Source organism: Muntiacus reevesi, chromosome X, assembly GCF_963930625.1.
Source record: "Muntiacus reevesi chromosome X, mMunRee1.1, whole genome shotgun sequence".
NCBI lineage: Eukaryota > Metazoa > Chordata > Mammalia > Artiodactyla > Cervidae > Muntiacus > Muntiacus reevesi.
In genome coordinates this window covers 116,194,669-116,216,781 of record NC_089271.1, presented here as the reverse complement: position 1 = coordinate 116,216,781, position 22,113 = coordinate 116,194,669, and the positions used below count along the sequence as shown (strand labels likewise).

At 39.8% G+C, this 22,113-nt stretch overlaps 1 protein-coding gene across 1 annotated transcript; it reads right to left on the bottom strand.

The window, feature by feature from the left end:
• Positions 1 to 2,232: 2,232 nt before the first annotated feature.
• MMGT1 (membrane magnesium transporter 1) lies at positions 2,233 to 13,688 on the bottom strand. Its single transcript, XM_065916022.1, has 4 exons — positions 13,365 to 13,688; positions 9,369 to 9,421; positions 6,779 to 6,882; positions 2,233 to 5,182 (listed from the first exon to the last, which is right to left on the bottom strand). Exons 1-4 carry the CDS (start codon positions 13,441 to 13,443, stop codon positions 5,023 to 5,025), a joined length of 396 nt encoding a protein of 131 aa, XP_065772094.1. The 5' UTR covers positions 13,444 to 13,688; the 3' UTR covers positions 2,233 to 5,022.
• Positions 13,689 to 22,113: the final 8,425 nt, after the last annotated feature.

Genomic DNA, 22,113 nt, shown 5'->3' with positions numbered 1-22,113 from the left:
TAAATCTGAATATAGTATTAGATGGTTCATCATTTTCTTAAGTGTGAGAATGATATTGTGGTTAAATAAGACAATGTCTTCACTCTTATAGGAGAGGCCTGATGACATATTTAGGAATGTCATGATATCATGAAGTGTGATGATGAAGTCTGTAACTCACCACAAACAAGTCAGGAGGGCTTTGAAAAAAGCACACTTGGAAAGAGCAAAAGCAAAAGTAACAAAACATTAGAAATGGTGAATCTAAATGAAAAGTTATCTCGGCACTCATCAAACTATTCTTTCATATTTTATGTTAAATTCCTACAATTTTAGGAAAAATAGCAATAGGATTTTATTTTTTTTTTGCAATAGGATTTTAGAACTGAATAAAATTGTCTAGAAATATAAACGTGCAAGAATAACTAGGGAAATATCCTGAAATTAATAATAATGTTGTATATATTAGCAAAGCTTAATATGAAAATGTATAACAACTCAAAGTAATTAAAAGACTGCTAAGTTTTGGAAAAGACTGCAGAGTTCAGAAATAAACCTAAATATACATGGAAACAATATACAAGGGATGGTTTTTCAAATCAATGTGGAAAAAGTCAATAAATAGGGTTGGGATAACCAGATAGCTATTTGGAAGAGAAAAATGTTGAATCCTTAGTTCACTCTTTCCACCTAAATTCCAAATGAATCAAAGATTTAAAAGTTAAAAAAAAAACTTAAAAGTACTGAAAAAATACATTAAATTTATTCTTAAATGTAAAGAAGGCCTTTCTAAAGCAAGGCACAAATCCCAGAAGCCATAAAGACTGGTAAGTTTAACTACATAAATAAATAAAAGTCAGGAAAATATTATTAAACATAAGACAATAGACCAATTTTCTTAGCATACAAAGAGCTCATACAAACTAATAAAAACAAATCGAATCGAAAACAGAACATGACCACACAGTTCACAGAAAATGAAATATAAGTAACCAATAAACATGAAAATGTGTTCCATCTCCTTCATTAAAATGCATTAGAACTTCATTAAGAGGCAAAGTACCATTTATTCACTTTCAGATGATCAAATTTTAAAAAGCTGAGTGCCCACTATTGGTAAGGGCCTCATAAATAATTATTCTTATACATTATATGTGGAAATAGAATTGGGCAGATTTCTGGAGATCAGTTTGGCAATACCTACTGACCTGAAAATGAAAACTATCCTTTGACCCAGCAATTCTATTGCTAGGAATTAACCTTGTTAGGTTAAGCTCATTATATGTATGAGTAAATTCATCACAATATGGTTTATCAACAGTAAAATACTGCCAACAACCTGGAAGTCTATGTTTTAACATTTATAACACAATATATAGTAGAATACCACACAGTCATTAAAAAGAATGAGGTATTTCTATATATACTGATACAGAAAGATCTTATAAGACACAGCAAAAAAAGCAAGGTACAGAGAATATATACAGTCTGATTCCATTAATGTAAAAACTTTTTATGTATATACTTGCTGGCAAATTATTTTTTTCCTGAAAGAATATGCAAGACACTTAAAGCTGGTTACCTTTGGAGAGAGGTTATTAGGAGCAGGAGGAAAGGGAGCAAGTTTTAATCTCATATCTTTCTGTACCATCTGATTTTTTTGCCATGTGCATATATTCTTTCTTTTTTCCTTTTAAAAGAACACTTGATTAGTAGGTTATTTTTAGATATTCCTATGTAGATTTGAATACTAGTAGTGCTATCTTTCAAACTATTGCAGATAAGTGCCATGCTTTTAGAATCAGAATTTCCTCTTGGATTAAACTTTAGATTTGCCCCTTGATGCTTTAATCATGATGATTTCCTGTTAAATATAAGAAACTGCCATTTCTGTAATAGCAGTTTGGCTATATAACAAATTTGTGCTGGAATGATTAGACACTGCTACTTGCAGACCAATATTCTTGTACTCCAAAGGGTATTTGATAATTTATCAATACAAATATAAATGAGATTACATATTCTATTTCAACTCTAAAACAGCATAAAATTGCAGTAAGACTTTACATGTATAATGAAAAGTAAAGTATCCTTTAAATTTAGTAAAAGCATCACACTGGAAAAAATACAGTTGTTAAAATTAAATCTTACATTTTTCTGGGGACAGAGAAGCAGAAGAAAATGAGATTAAAAGTAAAACATACAAACAAACAAACAAAACAAACAAAAAAAAAACCACTACCAAAAACAGGGTGAGACAATCATTTATTTATTGGACAGGGCAAGATCATTTAAAGAGAGGAAACATATCCAAAAGAATGTGTTTAGCTTGGTGTTACAGGCATTGATGCTCACAACAAACAACATTACTCAATACATCATGGAAACAGGCCACATACAACCGGGGGATGCTGTCATGCCACTCAAAAATAAGCCACAATGCTTAGGAAACAATCATTAGGGAGTTACAGAGCTTCACAGCCTCCAATTCACCGGCCTGCATTTTCTGCAGCTGGGCCACTAGGCCATAGCATTCATCTGCTTCCCTGATTAAGTGAGCCTTCCTATATTCTAGAGAGCCTTCAACAGTACACACTTCTGAAAGTCACTGAAATCATAGTCAGCTGCAAGCTTAATTTGCTCACATCACTATATTTTTGGCTACCTTAGTACTGCCTCAAATCATTACAAAAAACTTCTGAACTTAATCCATTTAGCACTGTTATGATGCATCCAAATCACCCCAATCCTACAGTACATACTTTTAAAAGATAGCATAAATTCACTGGAGGAAATTAAAATTTGGGAAGCTCACCTGACCAGAGGTATACAAGCTCCTAGCAAAATTAGACATGACTGAAGTCCGCTATGTCAATTACTTGCCATATTATTTGGCCTCATTTTTAGCAAGACTTTCCTGAGCAGGCAAAGATTTCAATATACATTCTAGAGACTAGACAAACAATTATATTAACATACCATGAATGCTTGGTTCTGAGAAAAAAACCTATTCAGCATCCGATTGACTGAGAAACATGTTAGGAATCTGACTTCCCTCCTTACATCTACTGATTCGTACCAACCATCTCCTTTCAGAGAATTCATAGTTTTTAACATGAGAAGTTCTCACTCTACATAGAACTGAACAATGTTTGGGAAATCAGCCACGAAAGATCAGATACTATGGGAATCCAATCATATTAAATGACCAGAAGAGACAAACCTATACAGACAGAGAGATTAGTTGCTCAGGGTTGGGAGATATTGGGAGGAAAGGACAGGTAACTACTAAAGGATACAGGGTTTCTTTCTGGGGTGACAGCAACATTCTCAAATTGACTGTGATCATGGTTGCACGACTTTGTGAATATATTATAAAACCACTGAATTGTACCCTTTAGATAGGTGAATAGTAAGGTATGTGATTTATATCTTAATAAATTTATTATAAAAACATACTAGGAAAGGAAGACAGGCCTCAAAAGAGAAGAAAACAAGAGGCTCTTGCAAATCAATCCATACCTGAGGAAACGGTAGACAGGTATGATGGAAAGAGCTTGTTTCTCGTACACGACTTTGATTTATACGACCACTTTAACTCCCGACTTCACATTTTAAACTCACTCCTAAATTATTTTAGATTTCTAACTTTGTTCTCCTTAGAGAGCAGAGTCAGTGTTCCACAGATAGATTGGGTTAGCAAAACAAAACTAAACAATATTAAAAACCCAATGACAAAATAATCTTGTACTTTGGGCTGTGTGTTACCAGGCAGAAGAGCTGAGGTTCACTACTAGCAGAAAAAAAGCCATCAAGGATAAGGGCATCTTATGATTCTTGCCTAAAGCACATTTCCTTTTTAAATTTAAATTCCCTTTACACCTATACAATTCAACAAAAGCAACCTTCTCTACCAAGAAATGTTAAGCTTCCAGCAGATCAAAGAGCTAGCCAAATTTCCCTAAGATTGCTATTTCTAAAAAAATTCTAGTCTGTACCCTCATCCTTACCTTCAGCAACATACAATGAAGATAGAAAACTCTAAGTCTGCTACAAAATGAAAGCTATGACCTTAATTTTTAAATTAAAAGATATTAGTTCCAAATATTTAGAACCTATTTGGCCCAATTCCATTGAAATCTACCTTTATCCTTTATCCTTACTAATTCACTAGTTTAGTATGCAATAAAATAACAGAGGCTTTGAATAAGTTAAACTGGCTAGTAACAACTAATCAGTTTTCTTCAGTGATTACTGTTCCTCTACATAGGCAGGATGTTTAATTCATGGATGGTCTTTTTGGTCTAGATTCAACTATTCTTACACTACATAATCAATTAGGGACATCTTTTTACAGATAAATGAAGAGAACACAGGTAGCTTTACGTAAGTTGAGTTTGTTAAATCTATTTGTTATGACAGGGGATTTCTGACACAAAAATTGCTCACTGCACACTGAACCCCAGAGAAGTGATGAAACAAGACAGCTGATGTTAGGAGGTATATGGGAGCGGGGTAGGGTGAGAAGTCACGGATAAATTAAAAACTGGCAAGTATCTGCTGAAGCAGAGCCACTTTTTAGGGGCCATAAGAAAAACTCATAAGTCACCATTTTGGTCTCTTTAGAGAAGTCCATTTGTTGTTAAGAACTTAAGACCATTTACTACCATTCATGCTGCAAAATGCAGTAGTCACACTATTTCCAAAAGGATCCTAAAAACTGTAGTGCAAAAGAAATCTAAGAAAATAAATAATTACAAAACCATCAACATTTTTCAAAGAAATGTGCTCAAAACAGTGACTTTTACAAAAAATGTGGATTTGTTTTAAATGAAAAAAGAATTCTATGAAAGATCAAAGACTCATTTCACAGATAACTTATACTGCAATAATGCCTTGATTAACAGTGTACAAATAAGGGCTGTAGACTTTTTTAATTAGGTCTGAGCGATCAATATAAATACTGATGGGGGAGTGTTTTGTACCCCAAACTCCAATATTCCAGCTCTGTGTCCTGTCCTGTTATTATAATTTGTAAAAATCTTAACGACGCAGTGATTCAAGTTTTCGTAACTTCAATGATGTGTTAGAGGACAATGCATCTTGGTTTGAAGAATTTGTTGTATCCGAAGGCCGGAACAGTACTCGACCACGATGATTAAATACATAAAATGATGGGTGATTCCTTAGTGTGTCAAATGTCCTTAAAAAAAGAAAAGCATCAATTTTAGATAAACCTTGATAAAAGCCTATTTGAAAATAAGTAGGCTTCTAATAAATTATGAATTTGCTATGGGTTGTATTTTTAACTAAGTTTAAATCCATAAAATTAGACTATAATTGGTAATCATACTGTATCTCACTTTTTTCCTGTACAAGGAAAATAAGAAACCCGGAAAAGCAACATAAAACCCTCGAAAATTTTTAATTCAGGCATTCCTTCCAGGATATCTATGAAAACAAATAATCACTCAACTTTAATCACCTCTGTGAATCTACCACTAGCCCATGCCAAATAGTCCTTAAAAAAAAGTACATAGATTGTACCTTTGCTTATTCTCACTTGATCTGTCTTCCGAGAATCAAGTACAACGAAATATTCCTTTTGGCCCTTCTGTACCTGTTGTTGTCCAAATCTGTATATTTTGCTTCCATGTACTAAATTCATGTATTTTGCTACCACCTACTTAATGCCATTCTGTTTTACTTCTTTCTTTCTTGGCCCCTCGCCTGTGATTCCTGGTAGACTCTTTGTAAGAACAGTAGTGGGTGGTGATAGTGGAGTATCCTTTTCTTCTTTCCAGTGAGATATATGTAGTCTAAAAAAAGTTCACAAACACCGAAGTGTACAGCTTTTGGTGTTGATTTGTTTTTAAATATTAATTTCCTGGAAGGAAAAAGAACTCTTCTTTTGATAAAAACTCAAATCTCAAAGTCAGCCCACCTAAAAATCCAAGCATACCCCCGCATAAAAGGGAAGCCTGACATGGGACTATGTGAAATGTAAATTTAAAAGTAAAAGTAAAAAGGGAGTGGATTTCCTGTAACACATAAATGTGTACTATGAATTCTTCTAAGGAAATACTGTGTTAAAATTTCTAGGATCAAGAAGGTGGGTAAAGTCCAGAGATTGAATCAAACAAAGCTAAAGGATGATTCTATGAAAGCAAGCAATACAGAAAAGTAAAGCAAGCAAAGCTCATGAAAATAGCTTAGAAGTAGTGTAGGAGGAAAAAGCAAAGCAGAATAATAAATATACTTTAGTCCAAGGATAGGAAAGTGCCCGAGAGCAGAGTTTATGTCACAGACTAGTTTCAAGGGAAACAGAAAACCCCTTAATCTTCCAAAGACTAAGCTGGGACAAGAGGATAAAAAGCGGGAAAACGGAGGGAGGGAGGGCAAGGGAAGGAAAAGAGAAAGGAGACAGGGAAGCAAAGTGGGGAGGGGTGGCGGGGAGGTAGAGGAGAGGGAAGAAGGGGAGGAAAGAAAGAAAACATTCCTGAGGGAATATCTTCCTTATATATCTATTTTCATCCATCTATCCAACCAACAAACAAGTAATTTTAAGCAACCATAATATAACATGTTATTCTAATGTCAACAGTCTGTCATTCAACTTCCATTTTTCCCATCAAATCAAACATCGACTCAATTTTTTTAGCTCATTACTCATACAAACTGCATGATCAAAATGTAAAAACAAAACCAACTTTTATGTACCAGAAACCATAATTTTAAACTATGTACATGAAGCAAATTCCCCATGAAATTAAATGTCTATGAAAAGGAAAAGACTTACTTATTTTTTAGTTCTGAAGTGGCATCCATGTCTTTAAACTCCCCTGCAATATGAACTATACCGTAACAGGTAACTGCAAAGGCCAGAAGTGTCTGAAGAACTATCTGTGAGTATAAAGATTAAGATTACTCAACAACGAACAAATATTATGAAAATTTACAATTTTCTCTCCGTTTCTAGCCTCTATCAGGTATTTCTCCCAGATGCTATCAAGGAGTCAATTCTCACTTTAAATGATTTGGACTCAAACACAATAGTATCTTCTATAAGTTCTGTGGATCAGCTGCAATAATACGTCTGGGTTTTGCTCAAATAGCAAAACAGGTACTGATTCATTCAGAACTCAGTTATCAACTATGACCAACTTCTAAGAGCAACTATAAATGTTTTAATGTATTAATGTTAGATAACACAGAGTATTAAAAAAAAAAAAAACACCCTTTACCTACTAACCAACTTAAAAAAGAGAACATTACCAGTTCCTTTCAAGGCCCAGGTATCCCTCTCCAATTATATCCCTCACCCTCCCTGCCAGTTAACTACTGGCCCCAATCGCATATTAATCAGTTCCTTGCTTTTACTTATTTTACCAGCTCTATGTGTACGTCTAAAACATACCTTGCTTACTTCTTCCCATTTGAGCTTTTTTTTCTTTTGGTGAGATTCCTCCCTATTGTGATATGTAGTTATTATAGTCCATTCATTTTCACTGAATTTCATCACATGAAATTCCCACAATTTATCCATCCACTGTTGATAGCTATGCGGACTATTTCCTGTCTGTAACTTTTACAAAGTCAGGATAGATATCTTTGTGTATGTCTCCTAACACAAGGGAATGCAATCACTGGTGTGAGAGTATACACAAATTCAACTTTATTAGGTAATATCAAACTGCTTTCCAAAGAGGTTGTGCAAGTATGTAAGCAAAAATTTGCAGTGTTTGATATTAACCAACGTGGGATTACAGACATATTTTATTTTCCTGATAGTAATTATCTGTATTTTTCAAATTTTCCCATTTGTAAACAGAAGAAAGTTATTTTAAACAGATATAAATGAGTGCATATACACATGCGCAAGTGTATGCATGTGTGTATGCATCTACCACAAAAACAAAGGTAACAGAAGAATGAGTTAATAGCCACATTTTCCATATCTTGAATTACAGACAATTAAAAGTCAAAATTAGCCACAAGCTATTACTCTAATTTTCTAAATCAAAATCTAATGTCATATGTTATGCTGGTTTACATCCCCATCATCAGTGTACCAAGGCCCATTTCATACAATGCAATCATAGACATCATTAACAAGGATGTGGTAACTCTGAGCTGTCATGAAAATATGTCAAGATAAATCAATAAAAAAGTTAGTTATAAAAGTACACACATATAAACACAATAACTTTTTTAAAAGAAAAATTATGTGCGTTTTGGTTACATAAAACTATATACACACAAACAAAGATAATGTTGTTTATGCATAGAAGAAAACTAAACTACTGATACACTCCAAACTGTTGGGAACACAAGTAGAATTGTGAGCAATGGGGTCAGCATTTTTTTAAATATATGGGGTCAATTTTACTTTTGACACTTACTGTTTGATTCTATGAAGAACTTACTACTTTTGTACTTTAAAAATCCAAGAAAGATTAAAAAAAAGTGGGGGGAGGGATTCCTTGGCAGTACAGTGGTTAGGACTTTGCACTTCCACTGAAAAAGGCATGGGTTTGATCCCTGGTCAGGGAACTAAGATCCTCGCAAGCCACAGGCATGACCCCAAAAAAAAAGTCCAGTAAAGATAAAAAACTGAGTGAAGTTCACATATCACTGCAGCTTTAAAAAAAGAAGCACTTCCTATTTTTTTTTAATCTTTACCACCTCTGTGTATGCCCCTAAACAATGTTTTGTTAGTTTTACTTGTTTTTAAACTTTATGTATAAAAGAAACTTTTCTAAAAAAAATAAGATTTTTAAAAAGGGGGGGACTTCCCTGGCGGTCCAGTGGTTAAGACTCCATGCTTCCACTGCAGGGGACACAGGTTCAATCCCTGGTCGGGGAACTAAGATTCTGCATGCCTCGAGGTGCAGCCAAAAAAGACAGTCAAATAACCAACTTGTTAAGTTCATTTCAGACTATGGACACAGCAACTTCTAGAAAGACTATTTAAACTAAGTTCTAGGGACTTCCCCCGTGGTCCAGTGTTTAGCACTCCACAATTCCATTCCAGGGGTCTGGTTTCATCCATGGTTGGGAAACTAAGATCCCACAGGCTGCGCAGCACAGCCAAAAATAAATAAACTAAGTTCTAGAAACCAAACAGAAATATTTTGTCTCCACATCTTTGGGCTTTATAATGAGTGACAAAAAGTATATAACACATGTTATTTCGTGTCTGGAAAATTAAGAGAATAAAAAATAAATTTTTAAAAATACATTTTAAGCTATGTGGCTAATTTTAAAACTGTATATAAATATATATTTTTATTGAAGTATAGTTGATTTACAATGTTGTGCTAGTTTCAGGTGTACAACAAAGTGATTTGGTTATATATATTTTAATGGAATATAAATGACCAACTTACATCTATTGGCAGTGATTCATCTTCCTTTTCTGTTAATCGCATATAAGAACGATCTATAAACCAGAAGCACACCATTAAGGAAACTGTAGCCCACTTTTCTTAAAATGCAAGCAAATCAATATACCAAAGCAACTGACATATGCTACAAGAAACAATGCTAATCCTGGATTCCTCAAAAACCTCTATCTTCTAAGGCAGTCAGTCTGATCTTGAACTATTTTGTTCCCATCATGACCTGCTTTCTCATCTTATAAAACGGAAGAGTGAAAAGTGAGCAAACATAAGGAAGAAATACCTAAACAACTTTTCTTTCATTATTACAGGAAAACTAGAATTCTCTTAAATTCTTTCACTAACTGATCAAAGAAATCACAATTATTTAAAAATTAAATCTACAGAAAAATCTCAACTCTAAAATAGCACTACCATTACATAATATAGACGAAGTAATATTGCTATGGAAATGTTTTTCTCAAGAGAATATGCTGGGCCAGTGTTGGAATAGGAGTAATTCCTGTACATCAATTTCTGCTTCTATGATTTAATTATAATTCTGCTACTGCCTTAGCCTCAGGAGGCAGCAGGGTATGAAGGAAAAGGATCAAGGTTTGGAAGTTGAAAAGCCTGGATCATAATACCAGCTCTTCAGTTTATCATAATCTCATTCAATGTGAAAGACACTCTGGTGGACTGTAACATGGATCTCAATCTCAGAGCGTTAAAATGTAGGAGGGGGAGGGGGAATGTGCCTGAGAATACAGTATCTTTTCACTGCCTAGGTTTCTGCATCAGTAAAATGGGAATAAAATGAGAATCAAAGGAGATACAGGATAGGCGCTCTGCCAAAACAAAGTTCATCACAGTAAAGATGAGCATGCCAGAGCACCATAGGGTGCTACCTGCTGCCACAACCTGACAAGACACAATTAGCCTCAATGGTAATACTGGCCTCTTTCCAACGTGAGCATTGAAAAGAGGTCCTACTGCAGTGATAAATGCCACAAGGCATTCTCATCTCACATAAAAACACAAAATCCTAATTCTAGAGGAACCTTGCAGTCTCTACTTAATATGTGCTGTGCTTAGTCGCTCAGTTGTCTTAGACTCTTTGCGACCCCATGGACTACAGCCTGCCAGGCTCCTGTGTCCTTAGGGATTCTCCAGGCCAGAATACTGGAGTGGGTTGCCATGCCCTCCTCCTGGGGACCTTCCCAACCCAGGAATCGAAGCCAGGTCTCCCGCATTGCAGGTGGATTCTTTACCAACTGAGCCACCAAGGAAGCCCTCTACTTAATAGAACATGCTTAAAAACTCAAATTGTGAGTGAGCATGCACTCACTGACTCTTAAGAGAGAATGTGTTTAGACATTTCTGAAGTTTTATCTCACAAGTTTCATCACAAGGACAGGTGTAAAAGAAAAATTAAACCAATGCCAAAGTAGGTTTTAGCTAACTTTCTACTGTCCAATTCCCAGCTACCTTTCTTTGCCTGAAGCTTAATCTGACTCTAACCCTACCTTAGTAGGACATTTCCTCGTCTGTAAAACGAAAGGGTTGGACTTCTGTCATCTGTCTCCTTGCTCTAGGACTGTAATATTTTACAGCTGAAGTCTATAGTAGAAAATGACACAGTACCACTGTATCCTGATCTCCTCTAGGGCAGCACTTCTCAAATGAATGTGCATACAATCACCTGGGGACCTTATTAAAATGCAGATTCAGATTCCACAGATCTGAGGTGGGGCCTGAGTTTCTGCATTTCTGACAAGGTCCCAGATGATTTCCTAGATGTTGGTCTATTGACCACACTTGATCAGCAAGGCTCTAGGTACCTCTTAACCCCTCCGCCCACCTCCAAAAAACAACTGCTCCCATCTCCGTGTATCTTTACTTTTAGCATCTATATCACTTTATGGTGACTGCTGCTTGAATCACTTGTTTCTCCATTTGACTCTGAACTCCCTCGGGACATCACTGCACCCTCTAGCACCTAAGCACATCGCAATTTCAACCAATTTCTCAAGACTGAATTTTACCAAGCAATGTAGCACAAAGGCTCCAGAATCAAACTGCTTGTATTTGAAACCCAGCACCCCCATTTATCATCTTTGTAATTTTGTGCAAGTTTCCTAGCAGTGTGGCTCAATTTCTTCATCTTTCAAAGGTGATAATAACAGTAACATCTACCTCACAGGGATTTTGGAAGGATTGAATTACATAATACACAAAGTGCTTAGTTCAGTGCCTGGCACACAGTAAGCTATTATTATTGTTATCATTAAAGACTGGAGTTTTGCAGAAACTGTCACAGAGAAAGCAGCCTGGGAAAACATGAGGACTAAATGTAATGTGATATCCTGGATTGATTCTTGGAATAGAAAGAAGACATTAATGGGAAAACTGGTGAAATTCAAATAAAAGCTAGACTGTACTTAATAGTAATATACCAATGTCAGTTTCCTAGTTGTGATATCATACCATAGTAATGTAAGATGTTACCAGTGAGGGAAACTGGGTGAGGAGAATACAGTAACTATTTGCACTATCTTTGTAAATTTTTTCTGTAAATCTAAAATCTCAAAATAAATTTTTAAAAAATTAAAGCTGAATTTCTGTCAAGACAAATGTTGTCATAATACATGTACCTAAAAAAGTAATTTTAATAATTGGATCATTTTAATTACTGTATACACAATACATAGAATGAAAGGTTTTATCTTGAAAACTGGAGCTTTGAAGGAATTCACATTTCATTTTCCACTTTATTCCTGAAGATGGAAAGTAATCTAGCAAATAAAGGAAAAAAGTTCAACTTTGAATTTCCTCCCTTCGTTCAACAAATTTATTGAGTAACTACTGTAGGGAACATTATGCTGGGCACTGAGATTACAGCAGTGAACAAAATATACATCGTCCCTGCCCTTGTGGGCTCTATAGGTTAGAAAAGAGATCAGCAAACTTTTCCTGTAAAGGGCCAGATAATAAATATTTTAGCCTTTGCAGGCTTTACTATCTCCATTGCAACTATTCAACTTTGCCCTTAGAAAGTAGCCAGAAAATACCTAAACCGGCATGACTGTGTGCCAATAAAACTTCAGATGGACACTGAACCTTGGATTTTAAATCACTGTCATGGATCAAAAAATGATACTTTTGCTTCCCCTCCCCCCCCAACAAATTAAAACTCTAAAAACATTCTTAGCTCACTGCAAAAACAAGAGGGAGGCTGCATTTGGCCCACATGCTAGAGCTTGCTAACCCTTGGTCTAGGAGAGAAGGAAGACCTCAAAACAGATCAGCCGTCCCACTGCACTGCATCCTCTGCTGGACTCTAAGTTTCTTCTTGACAATACAATTGTATGTGTACGATAAAGTACTTTTACTTTGCTTTTTTCTTAAACTTCCAAATCACTCTTTGACATAGAAAGGGAAAGAATTAAAATCCACCTCAATGAAGCATCAGAGAAGGGATATGATATGCCCAAGGTCACAGATTTAGCGGTAAAGCAAGTTTTTAAGAACCAGCCCTCCAGTCTCCCAGCCCGGTGCTCTTTGCCCCATATCACAGTGCCTCCCAGAGGCAAGTGGTCACCTAGCTTCTCAGTCCTACTGGAGTGCCCAAGACACTATCCACGTAGTTGTCATGGAACCATGAGCATCCGAGGTCCTCAATCTGACACTCTGCCAGCCCCACGATGGATCTGACAACACGTCCCAGATTCCCAGAAAGGCTCCCTTTCTGTCCACCCCGCAGCCCACCGACCCCTCTCCCCAACATCCCCTTCCCTGCTGTAATCCCAGTTGCCCCACTCTCCTCAAACTCAGACTCCAAGCCTTCCACCGAGGAGCCCCGCACCGCTTCTCACAGTCACCTCAAACTCTAAGGTCTCAAATGACCGTTCCTGGGCCACTCGGTCCGACACTCCTTCTTGGGTGCGCCCACACGCCGCCCGCAGAGTCCCGCATGGGAGCTGTCCCCGTCCCCCATGCACTTACGCTGCGCAGCGGAAAAGGCCGCGTGGGCTAGGGCAAAGAGGCCGATGCCCACCAGCCCCTTCCATAGCGACGGCGCCATGACTCCGAAAGAGCAGCCCAACAAAAGAAGCGAAGGGCGGCAGAGCCGTTCCTTCCTTCACCGGCGGGTGTCCGCGCAGCGCAGAAAGATGACGTCACTGAACCCCGGGGCGCGAAGCGCCTCAGAGGTGGAAAAATAGAAGAGCCGTGAGAAAGCGGAAACGGGAATGCTGGGAAGAAGGGGAAAAAGACAAGGATAAAAGTCTGGGAATGCCGAAGAGCCGGGCCTGCGCCGCACTGCCGCTCTAAGAGAGGCGGGGCTGCGTGGAGAGCGTAGAAGAAGAAGCGCAGGTGGATCAATGGGGAAGTGGAAACGAAGGTGCCAGCAAATGAGTGCGGGCCGCGGGGCAGGGGGCGTGGCCTGTGGAGAGGCGGGGCGGGGCCTATAGAGAGTTCCGGGTAGGGCAGAGGGACCGTGGACTCTGCAGGAGGTAGTTAGAGGCGGTCGGTGCCGGATCCCTATGTCTTAGCCGGGGATTTTTGTTTGTTCTGCTTTTCCTTCAAGCTGTGCTCTTTGTTTTCTGTTGACCTTTCCTGTACTTCAGCGTACTGGGAACTGATACTACGGAAGGAGGCACTAGTGTGAAAGCGAGGGGGCTAGTGGGGGTGTAGAGGAAAACCACCCGGGATTTGGAGGCCCCGAGCACGTGGCAAGCGGGGTACATTCAGTAAAAGTTAGTCCCCTTCTCTTTACTTGTAAGTGGTCTATGTGAAAGATTCGCGCCCAAAGGGGTGTAGCGCCGCGAGAGTGTTTTGTCACTAAGGGGACCATTTCACGTTGTGTGTCGCTCAGTCGTGTCCGACTCTGCAACCCCATGGACTGTAGCCCGCCAGGCTCCTCTGTCCGTGGGGATTCTCCAGGTAAGAATACTGGAGTGGGTTGCCATGCCCTTTTCCAGGGTATCTTCCCGACCCAGGGATTGAACCTAGGTCTCCCCCATTGCAGGCAGGTTCTTTGTGGTCTGAGCCACCAAGAAAGCTCAGTCCTCTGTCCTCTGTCCATGGGGATTCTCCAGGCAAGGATACTGGAGTGGGTTGTCATGCCCTCCTCCAGGGGATCTTCCCAACCCAGGGATCGAACCCAAGTCTCCCGCACTGCAGGCAGATTCTCTACCGTCTGAGCCACCAGGGAAGCCCACATTTCACATTAGGTTGAAATAAAAAGGGAGGAATAAAACGATGATAACAATACTGGCTCTTCTCTCTATCTCTCTGATCAGAATAAAATATACTCTCTCGATTTTTATCTTTGTCTTCATCCCCTAAAATGTAGACATTTTACATTAATCTCTTTACATTCTATTCTGTGGCAAACCTATTACTCCCCAGTGCTTTCAGCCATTGTTGGTATTAGTGATTCCAAATCGACAGCTGTATCTCAAATGTCTCTCCTGAGTTCCAGACTTTGCATTTCCAACTCCTTGCTGATCATTTATTTCTATCATGTGGCACTTAAAACTTAATATGGCCAAAATAGAATTCATTCCTTTTCCTAAACTCCCATCAACTCCTCCCGTGCCACCTGACTGGCTGGTGCAACGTTGTAAACTGCATATCACAGGGTAAATGCAAAGTATGATGATCACCGTGCTTTCCCCTTAACGTTGTCAGACTTCTACATTTTAGCTACTCAATTTACTCACCCCACTTGCTATTAGAGGCCTATGCTGGCCACGCTTTTAAATTTGCATTCTTCCCATTCCTGAGGCCCTTTGACTGCTTTATTTTCATGTCACCTTTTAAGATACACTATAATTTACCTATTTATTATGTTTCTTTTGTTTACTATCTCTCTTTGCCCAGAAATGTAAGTTCCAAGAGGGCAGAGGTTTGTATCTATACCTAGAACATTGCCTGTCACATGGTAGGCATTCAGTGTTTACTGAAAGAATGAATGAATTGTGGGAAAGTGGAGGGGAGTGTATCCTCCTTAGAAAGGATCTCTATAGAGCATCCTGTTATTTTGAATTGGGTTCAAAAATCCCTCTGGACTTGTACACACACTTACATTTTGATAATAGTTTGATGATAAGCATTTTCTAATATACTTGGGTTTCCTCAAAGCTAAAAAAAAAAATTAGAAAATAAAGGAAGGCATCCAGGAGTCATCAGATTTCCTCAAATTTACCTGTATAGCTTTTGTCCTGGATCCCATTTTCCAAACATTTAATTATAGTCATTATTTTTCTCTGGCCCTTACCAGTTTCTTCACCTCTAAGCCAAGAGTTGACAGAGTACTTGATCAATGTCAAGTATGGTATATTATATTTTTTACCAATGTTCAGTTCAGTTGCTCAGTCATGTCCAACTTTTTGTGACCCCATGGACTGCAGCATGCCAGGCCTCCCTGTCCATCACCAACTCCAGGAGCCTACTCAAACTCATGTCCATCGCTTTGGTGATGCCATCCAACCATCTCCTCTGTCATCCCCTTGTCCTCCTGCCCTCAATCTTTCCCAGCATCAGGGTCTTTTCCAGTGAGTCGGTTCTTCGCATCAGGTGGCCAAAGTATTGGAGTTTCAGCTTCAGCATCAGTCCTTCCAATGAATATTCAGGACTGATTTCCTATAGCATGGACTGGTTTGATCTCCTTGCAGTCCAAGGGATTCTCAAGAGTCTTCTCCAACACCACAGTTCAAAAGCATCAGTTCTTCGGCACTCAGCTTTCTTCACAGTCCAACTCTCACATCCATACATGATTAGTGGAAAACCTATAGCCTTGACTAGATGGACCTTTGTTGATAAAGTAATGTCTCTGCTTTTCAATATGCTGTCTAGTTTGGTCATAACTTTTCTTCCAAGGAGCAAGCGTCTTTTAATTTCATGGCTGCAATCACCATCTGCAGTGATTTTGGAGCCCCAAAAAATGAAGTCTGTCACTGCTTCCATTGTTTCTCCATCTGTTTGCCATGTAGTGATGGGACCAGATGCCATGATCTTTGTTTTCGGTCTGTTGAAGTTTTAAGCTAGCTTTTTCACTCTCCTCTTTCATCAAGAGGCTCGTTAGTTTTTCTCCGCTTTCTGCCATAAGGGTGGTATCATCTGCATATCTGAGGTTATTGATATTTCTCCTGGAAATCTTGATTCCAGCTTGTGCTTCATCCAGCCTGGTGTTTTGCATGATGTGCTCTGTATATAAGTTAAATAAGCAGGGTGACAATGTACAGCCTTGACATACTCCTTTCCCAATTTCGAACCAGTCTGTTGTTCCATGTCCAGTTCTAACTATGTATAAACCTCACAATCAGGATGGAGAAGGAAATGGCACCCCACTTCAGTACTCTTGCCTGGAAAATCCCATGGACAGAGGAGCCCGGTAGGCTGCAGTCCATGGGATCACGAAGAGTTGGACACGACTGAGCGACTTCACTTTCACTTTTCACTTTCATGCATTTGAGAAGGAAATGGCAACCCACTCCAGTGTTCTTGCCTGGAGAATCCCAGGGATGGGGGAGCCTGGTGGGCTGCCATCTGTGGGGTTGCACAGAGTTAGACACGACTGAAGCGACTTAGCAGCAGCAGCATATTCATGGGGTAGGATTTTAATTGTCTTTAATTGTCTTATTTTTAGATTCCAATCTGAAAGGAAGTCAAGATATTCATAGTCACAGTTATTAAAGACTTTACTAAGTTACAGTTACTAAATACCTTGGGTCCACTCATACAGTGTTCTGTACATTAGAGTTATTCCCAGAGGTGCAAGGTACAGCTAATGGCAGCAGTGTTTTCATGAGCTCTTAGAACAAGAGTCAAACCTCATGAGAAAGAGCATTTGAATTCCTGGGTGATGCAAGAAGTGTGTTTAGTTTTCCCAAAGAAATAGCCATTGTTCATATGCATAGTGGATAAGTGATGAGGATGTTATTAAAGGTGGGGATAGCCATCTCTAAAGCGTTCCCTATGGAGGTAGAGATGTTTATGAAGGCTCCTGACTGTTTCCCCAGGAGAGTTGGTTGAGTAGAGAAAGCACTGCAGTCCCAGAATTGTTTTCAAGTTGATTAACAGCCATCCAGCTGGAGGAGTGATTTCATGCCCCATGTCCATGTGCCCATTTTCCATGCAGATGCTCCCCCTACCTAGCACACTTTGTCCTTTTCTACTTAGTTCAAAAACCCACCTTCCCTAGAAATGATGACCACAAGTTTAGTAAACATGTCATTTCATATACACATTTTAATAACCCTGCATTTATGCCCCCCTCCTTCCACATTTACTGTTTTGATATCATATTTTACATCTTTTTGTTTTGTGTACCCCTTAACTAATTTTTGCAAATACAGATGATTTTATTGCTTTTATCTTTCAATCTTCCTATTAACATTATACAGAGTTGATTTACTACTTTTACTGTATTTTTGCCTTTACCAATGAGATTTTTCCTTTTGTAATTTTCATGTTTCTAATTGTGGCCTTTTCTTTTCCACCTTGACAAGTTCCTTTAGCATTGATTGTACAGCTTGTTTAGTGGTGTTGAACTCTTTTAGCTTTTGTTTGTGTGTAAAACTTATGATCTCTCCATCAAACCTGAATTCAGACCTTACTGGGTAGAGTATTCTTGGTTGTAGGTTTTCCCCTTTCTTTACTTTAAATATATCTAGCCTGTAGAGTTTCTGCTGAAAAGGGAGATGATAACTTTACAGAAGTTCCTTTGTACAAAACTTGTTGCTTTTCCCTTGTTGCTGCTAATAGTCTCTCTTTAGCTATCATTTCTGCCATTTTTATTATAGCATATCTTGGTGTGGTCCTCTTTGGGTTCCTGTTTGGGATTCTCTGTGCTTTCTGGACCTGGATGTCTGTTTCCCTGTCTTCCAGATCAGGGAAGTTTTAGCTATTATATCTTCAAATATGTTCTCAGTCCCTTTGTCTCTCTCTTCTCTTTCTGGGACCCCTTTAATGTGAATGTTAGTATGTTTGATATTGTTCCAGCTGTCTTAAGCTGTCCTCATTGCTTTTTATTCATTTTTATTTTTATGCTGAGCTTCAGTGACTTCCATTACTCTGTCTTCCAGCTCCTTGATCTGTTCAGTACTGTTGATTCCTTCTAGTGATTTTTCATTTTAATTATTGTATTATTCACCTCTGTTTAGTTCTTTATGTTTTCTAACTCTGTTAAAAAACTTCTGACTTCTCACTCTGTTCATCCAATCTTCCCCCAAATTCTTTGAATGGCTTTACCATCATTACTTTGAACTCTTTATTGGTAGATTGCCTATCTCCACTTCACTTAGTTCTCCTGGGGTTTTGTCTTGTCCCTTTGTTTGGAATTTGTTTCTTCGTCACCTCGTTTTACCTAATTTGCTGTTTTTATTTTTATATATCTAGTAGGTTGGTTATATTTTCCGACCTTGCATAAGTGGCCATTTGTAGAAGATATCCTGAGTCCCACTAGCACACCCCACTCTGGTCACCAGAGCTGTGTGCTGTGGGGGTGCTGCTATGTGGGCTGCATGGGTTCAACTGTTGTGGTGGGCTGACTACTGTGGGTGGTGTGGTAGACATGGCTGACACCCAGTCCAATTGGTTGCCAGGCTCTGCCTTGTGCGGAGGCTGCAGGCTACTAGTGGGTGGGATCAGGTCATGAGGCTGCTGGCTTAAGAGCCCCAGCGGGTTCCAGGGCTAGTTCTAGCCCACTGGTGGGCAGAACCAGGTTCTGGGTGGGTGGTTGGAGGGCCAAGGTTCCCAGATTTACTGTTATCCTGCTGATGGGTGGGGCTGGTTCCTAACAAGGCTGAGGATTCTGAGGTGTCCCAAAGGTGGCACTGATCCACTGATGAGTTGGGCCAAATCCCAGGGTGACTGGTTGAGCCATCCAAGACATCTCAAAGCTTGCGTTGGCTTGCTGGTGGGAAGAGCAGGCCCATGGGGTCCCAGGACTAGTGCCAGCTTACTGGTGGGTAGAGCCAATTCCTGGGGTCTCTGGCTACAGGGCCTTGGAGGTCTCAAAGCTGGTGTCAGCCTACTGGTAGGTGGGGAAGGATCCCAGGACCACTGGCTAAGGGACCCAGGGTGTCCCAGAGCTGGTGTTGGCCTGCTGGTGGACAGGGATGGGACCCAGCTGGTCCTGAGGCTGTGTCAGCCTACTGGTGGGTGGGACCAGGGCCCAGGGGATCCCAGGGTTGGTGCCCACCCACTGGTGGGTGAAGGTGTTCCCAGGGCCAGTGCTGGTCCACTGATGGATGGAGCCAGGTCCCAGGATCTCTAGCTGCAGGGCCCTGGGAATCCCAAGGGTGGTGCTAGTACACTGGTGTGCAAGGCCAGGTCCTGGGCCCTGTGGTGAACAAGGCCAGGTCCCGGGGCAGCTGTGGGCTCAGGAGGCCTTAAGGTAGCAGATCTGCTGGTGAGTGGGACTGTATTTCCACTCAGCTACTTGCTTGGCCTAAGGTCTCCCAGTACTGGTACCCACAGGCTGATGAGCAGGGCTGGGGGCAGGTCCCTGCGCTAATAAGCTAGATGGAGGGTTCCAAAAGGCACTTGATAGCACCACTGTTCACTTGGTAGAATAAGCTGCCCAAAATGGCTGCTGCCAGGGTCTGTGTCCCTCGGGTGAACTCTAGTTACCTCCTCTTTCTGTGGGAAGCTCTCCAATATCAGCAGGTGGTTCTGACCCAGGCTCCTTGCACATTACTGCTTCTGCCCTGGGTGCCACAGTATGTGAGATTTTGCATGAACCCTTTCAGAGTGGATCTCTATTTCCCACAGTCTTCTTGCTCTTCCAAAAGTAAGCCTACTAGCCTTCAAAGACAAACATTCTGAGAGCTTATTTTCCAGGTGCAGGACCCCCGGGCTGGGGAGCCTGATGTAGGGCTCAGATTCATTGCTTCTTGGGGAGAACCTTTGCAGTTGTAATTATCCTTCTGTTTGTGGGTTGCCCACCCAGCGGTATGGATCTTGACTATACTGCATCTCTGCTCCTCCTACCTGTCTCGTTGGGGTTCCTTCTTTATGTCTTTAGTTGTAGAAGATCTTTTCTACTAGCCTTCTGGTCTTTCTCATCAATAGTTGCCACATAAATAGTTGTAATTTCGGTGTGCTTATGGGAGTGAGTTTAGGGCCACACCCCCAGAAACAGATTGGGTTTAAATACTGGCAGATTGGACAAGTTACTTAACTTCACTGTGCCTCTGTTTCCTCATCTGTAAAGTGGGAATAATAATAGTACTTACCTGATAAGATTGTTGTCAGGATTGAGCAAGATGATGCTTACAAATTGTTTATAAAATAATCTCACACACAGGAAGCACTCAGTAAATTTTAGCCATTGTTATTGTTGTTGATGCTGCTATTGACTCTTCTAGCTATTTTTCCAGACTGAAGAGGTTCTTTATCCTTTTAGTCTTTTGTAAAACATCAGTTGCTCCACCCCTTTGATTATTTTAATTGCTCTTCTCTGGGCTTTTTCCAGATCCACTAATATTTCTCGTGGGGTTTCATTACTACATCTGTACCAAGTATCCTAGGTTACTTGGCTGAGGGTAATATGAGTATTCATTTCACATAGCCTTGACACTGAAAATGACACCAAAAATCTTATTTGCTTTTTTAGCACATTGGGCTGGTTTGTTCAGGAAATAAACTGAAAACTCCAGCATGATTATATTGAGTCCTAACCAGTATGTGTGACCTATTCTTTCTTCTGCTCTTTGAATATAGCATTCCCTATACTACTGGCCCAGGACTGGCTCTCTTCCTTACCTTCTTTGAAGAACACATGACTCCCACAGCTTCAACATTGTGCACATAGCTCCCAGATCTATCACTGGTCCTGACTTCACTCCTAAATTCTAGACCCAAGCTTCTAACTGCCCATTTTGATAATTCCACTTGGAAATCCCACCAGTTTCTTAAATCAGGAGTCCTCAACCTCCGAGATCTAATGCCTGATGATCTGAGGTGGAGCTGATGTAATAGTAATAGAAACAAAGTGCACAATAAATGTAATGCTCTTGAATCATCCTGAAACAACCATTACCCATGCCCCTCCCCAAGTTCGTGGGAAAATTGTCTTCTATGAAACCAGTTCCTGGTGCCAAAAAGGTCGGAGACTGCTGCCTTAAATCCAACCTGTCCAGAACTGAGCTCTACCTTCTGACTCCCATTTTAATGCTATTAGCTGTCCTATGCTTTCCAGTTATCCAGGTTCAAAACCCTGGTGTCATCTTTCCATCCTTCTTCTTTAAGCACTCCGCATCCAACCACCCCATCGATTGCTAAAGCAGGGTAATCTGACCTCGGCACTGGATTTCTCATTCAGCTTTCCATTTCCATTCCTACTGCATCCTATAAATGAAGGCCTCACTACTTTTCAGCAAGACTACCTTTCCAACCTTTTCACTGGTCTCCCCTGTTGCCCATCTCTCTGCAATTTGCTCATTCTCCTATCTGCTGCCAAATTAATATTGGAGAGGTTTTGAGCAGGGGAGTGAATGAGTTAAAGTTTTCTGTGGCATTAAGACCTTCCACAATAAGGCCTCAACTTAGCTTTTCAGCCTTTCCCTCAACATGTGAATTAATTAAGTCAGTGTTTATCATGCATCTTCAAAGAACCAAGGACTGCCACAAACACTGGACTAAACTTATGTATACTTTTCAATCAGTAAGTCCTTCCTGAGCATTTACTATGTGCCCAATACTGTAAGGTCCTCTTTAAGTTTGTCCTCTTTAACTGAATCTA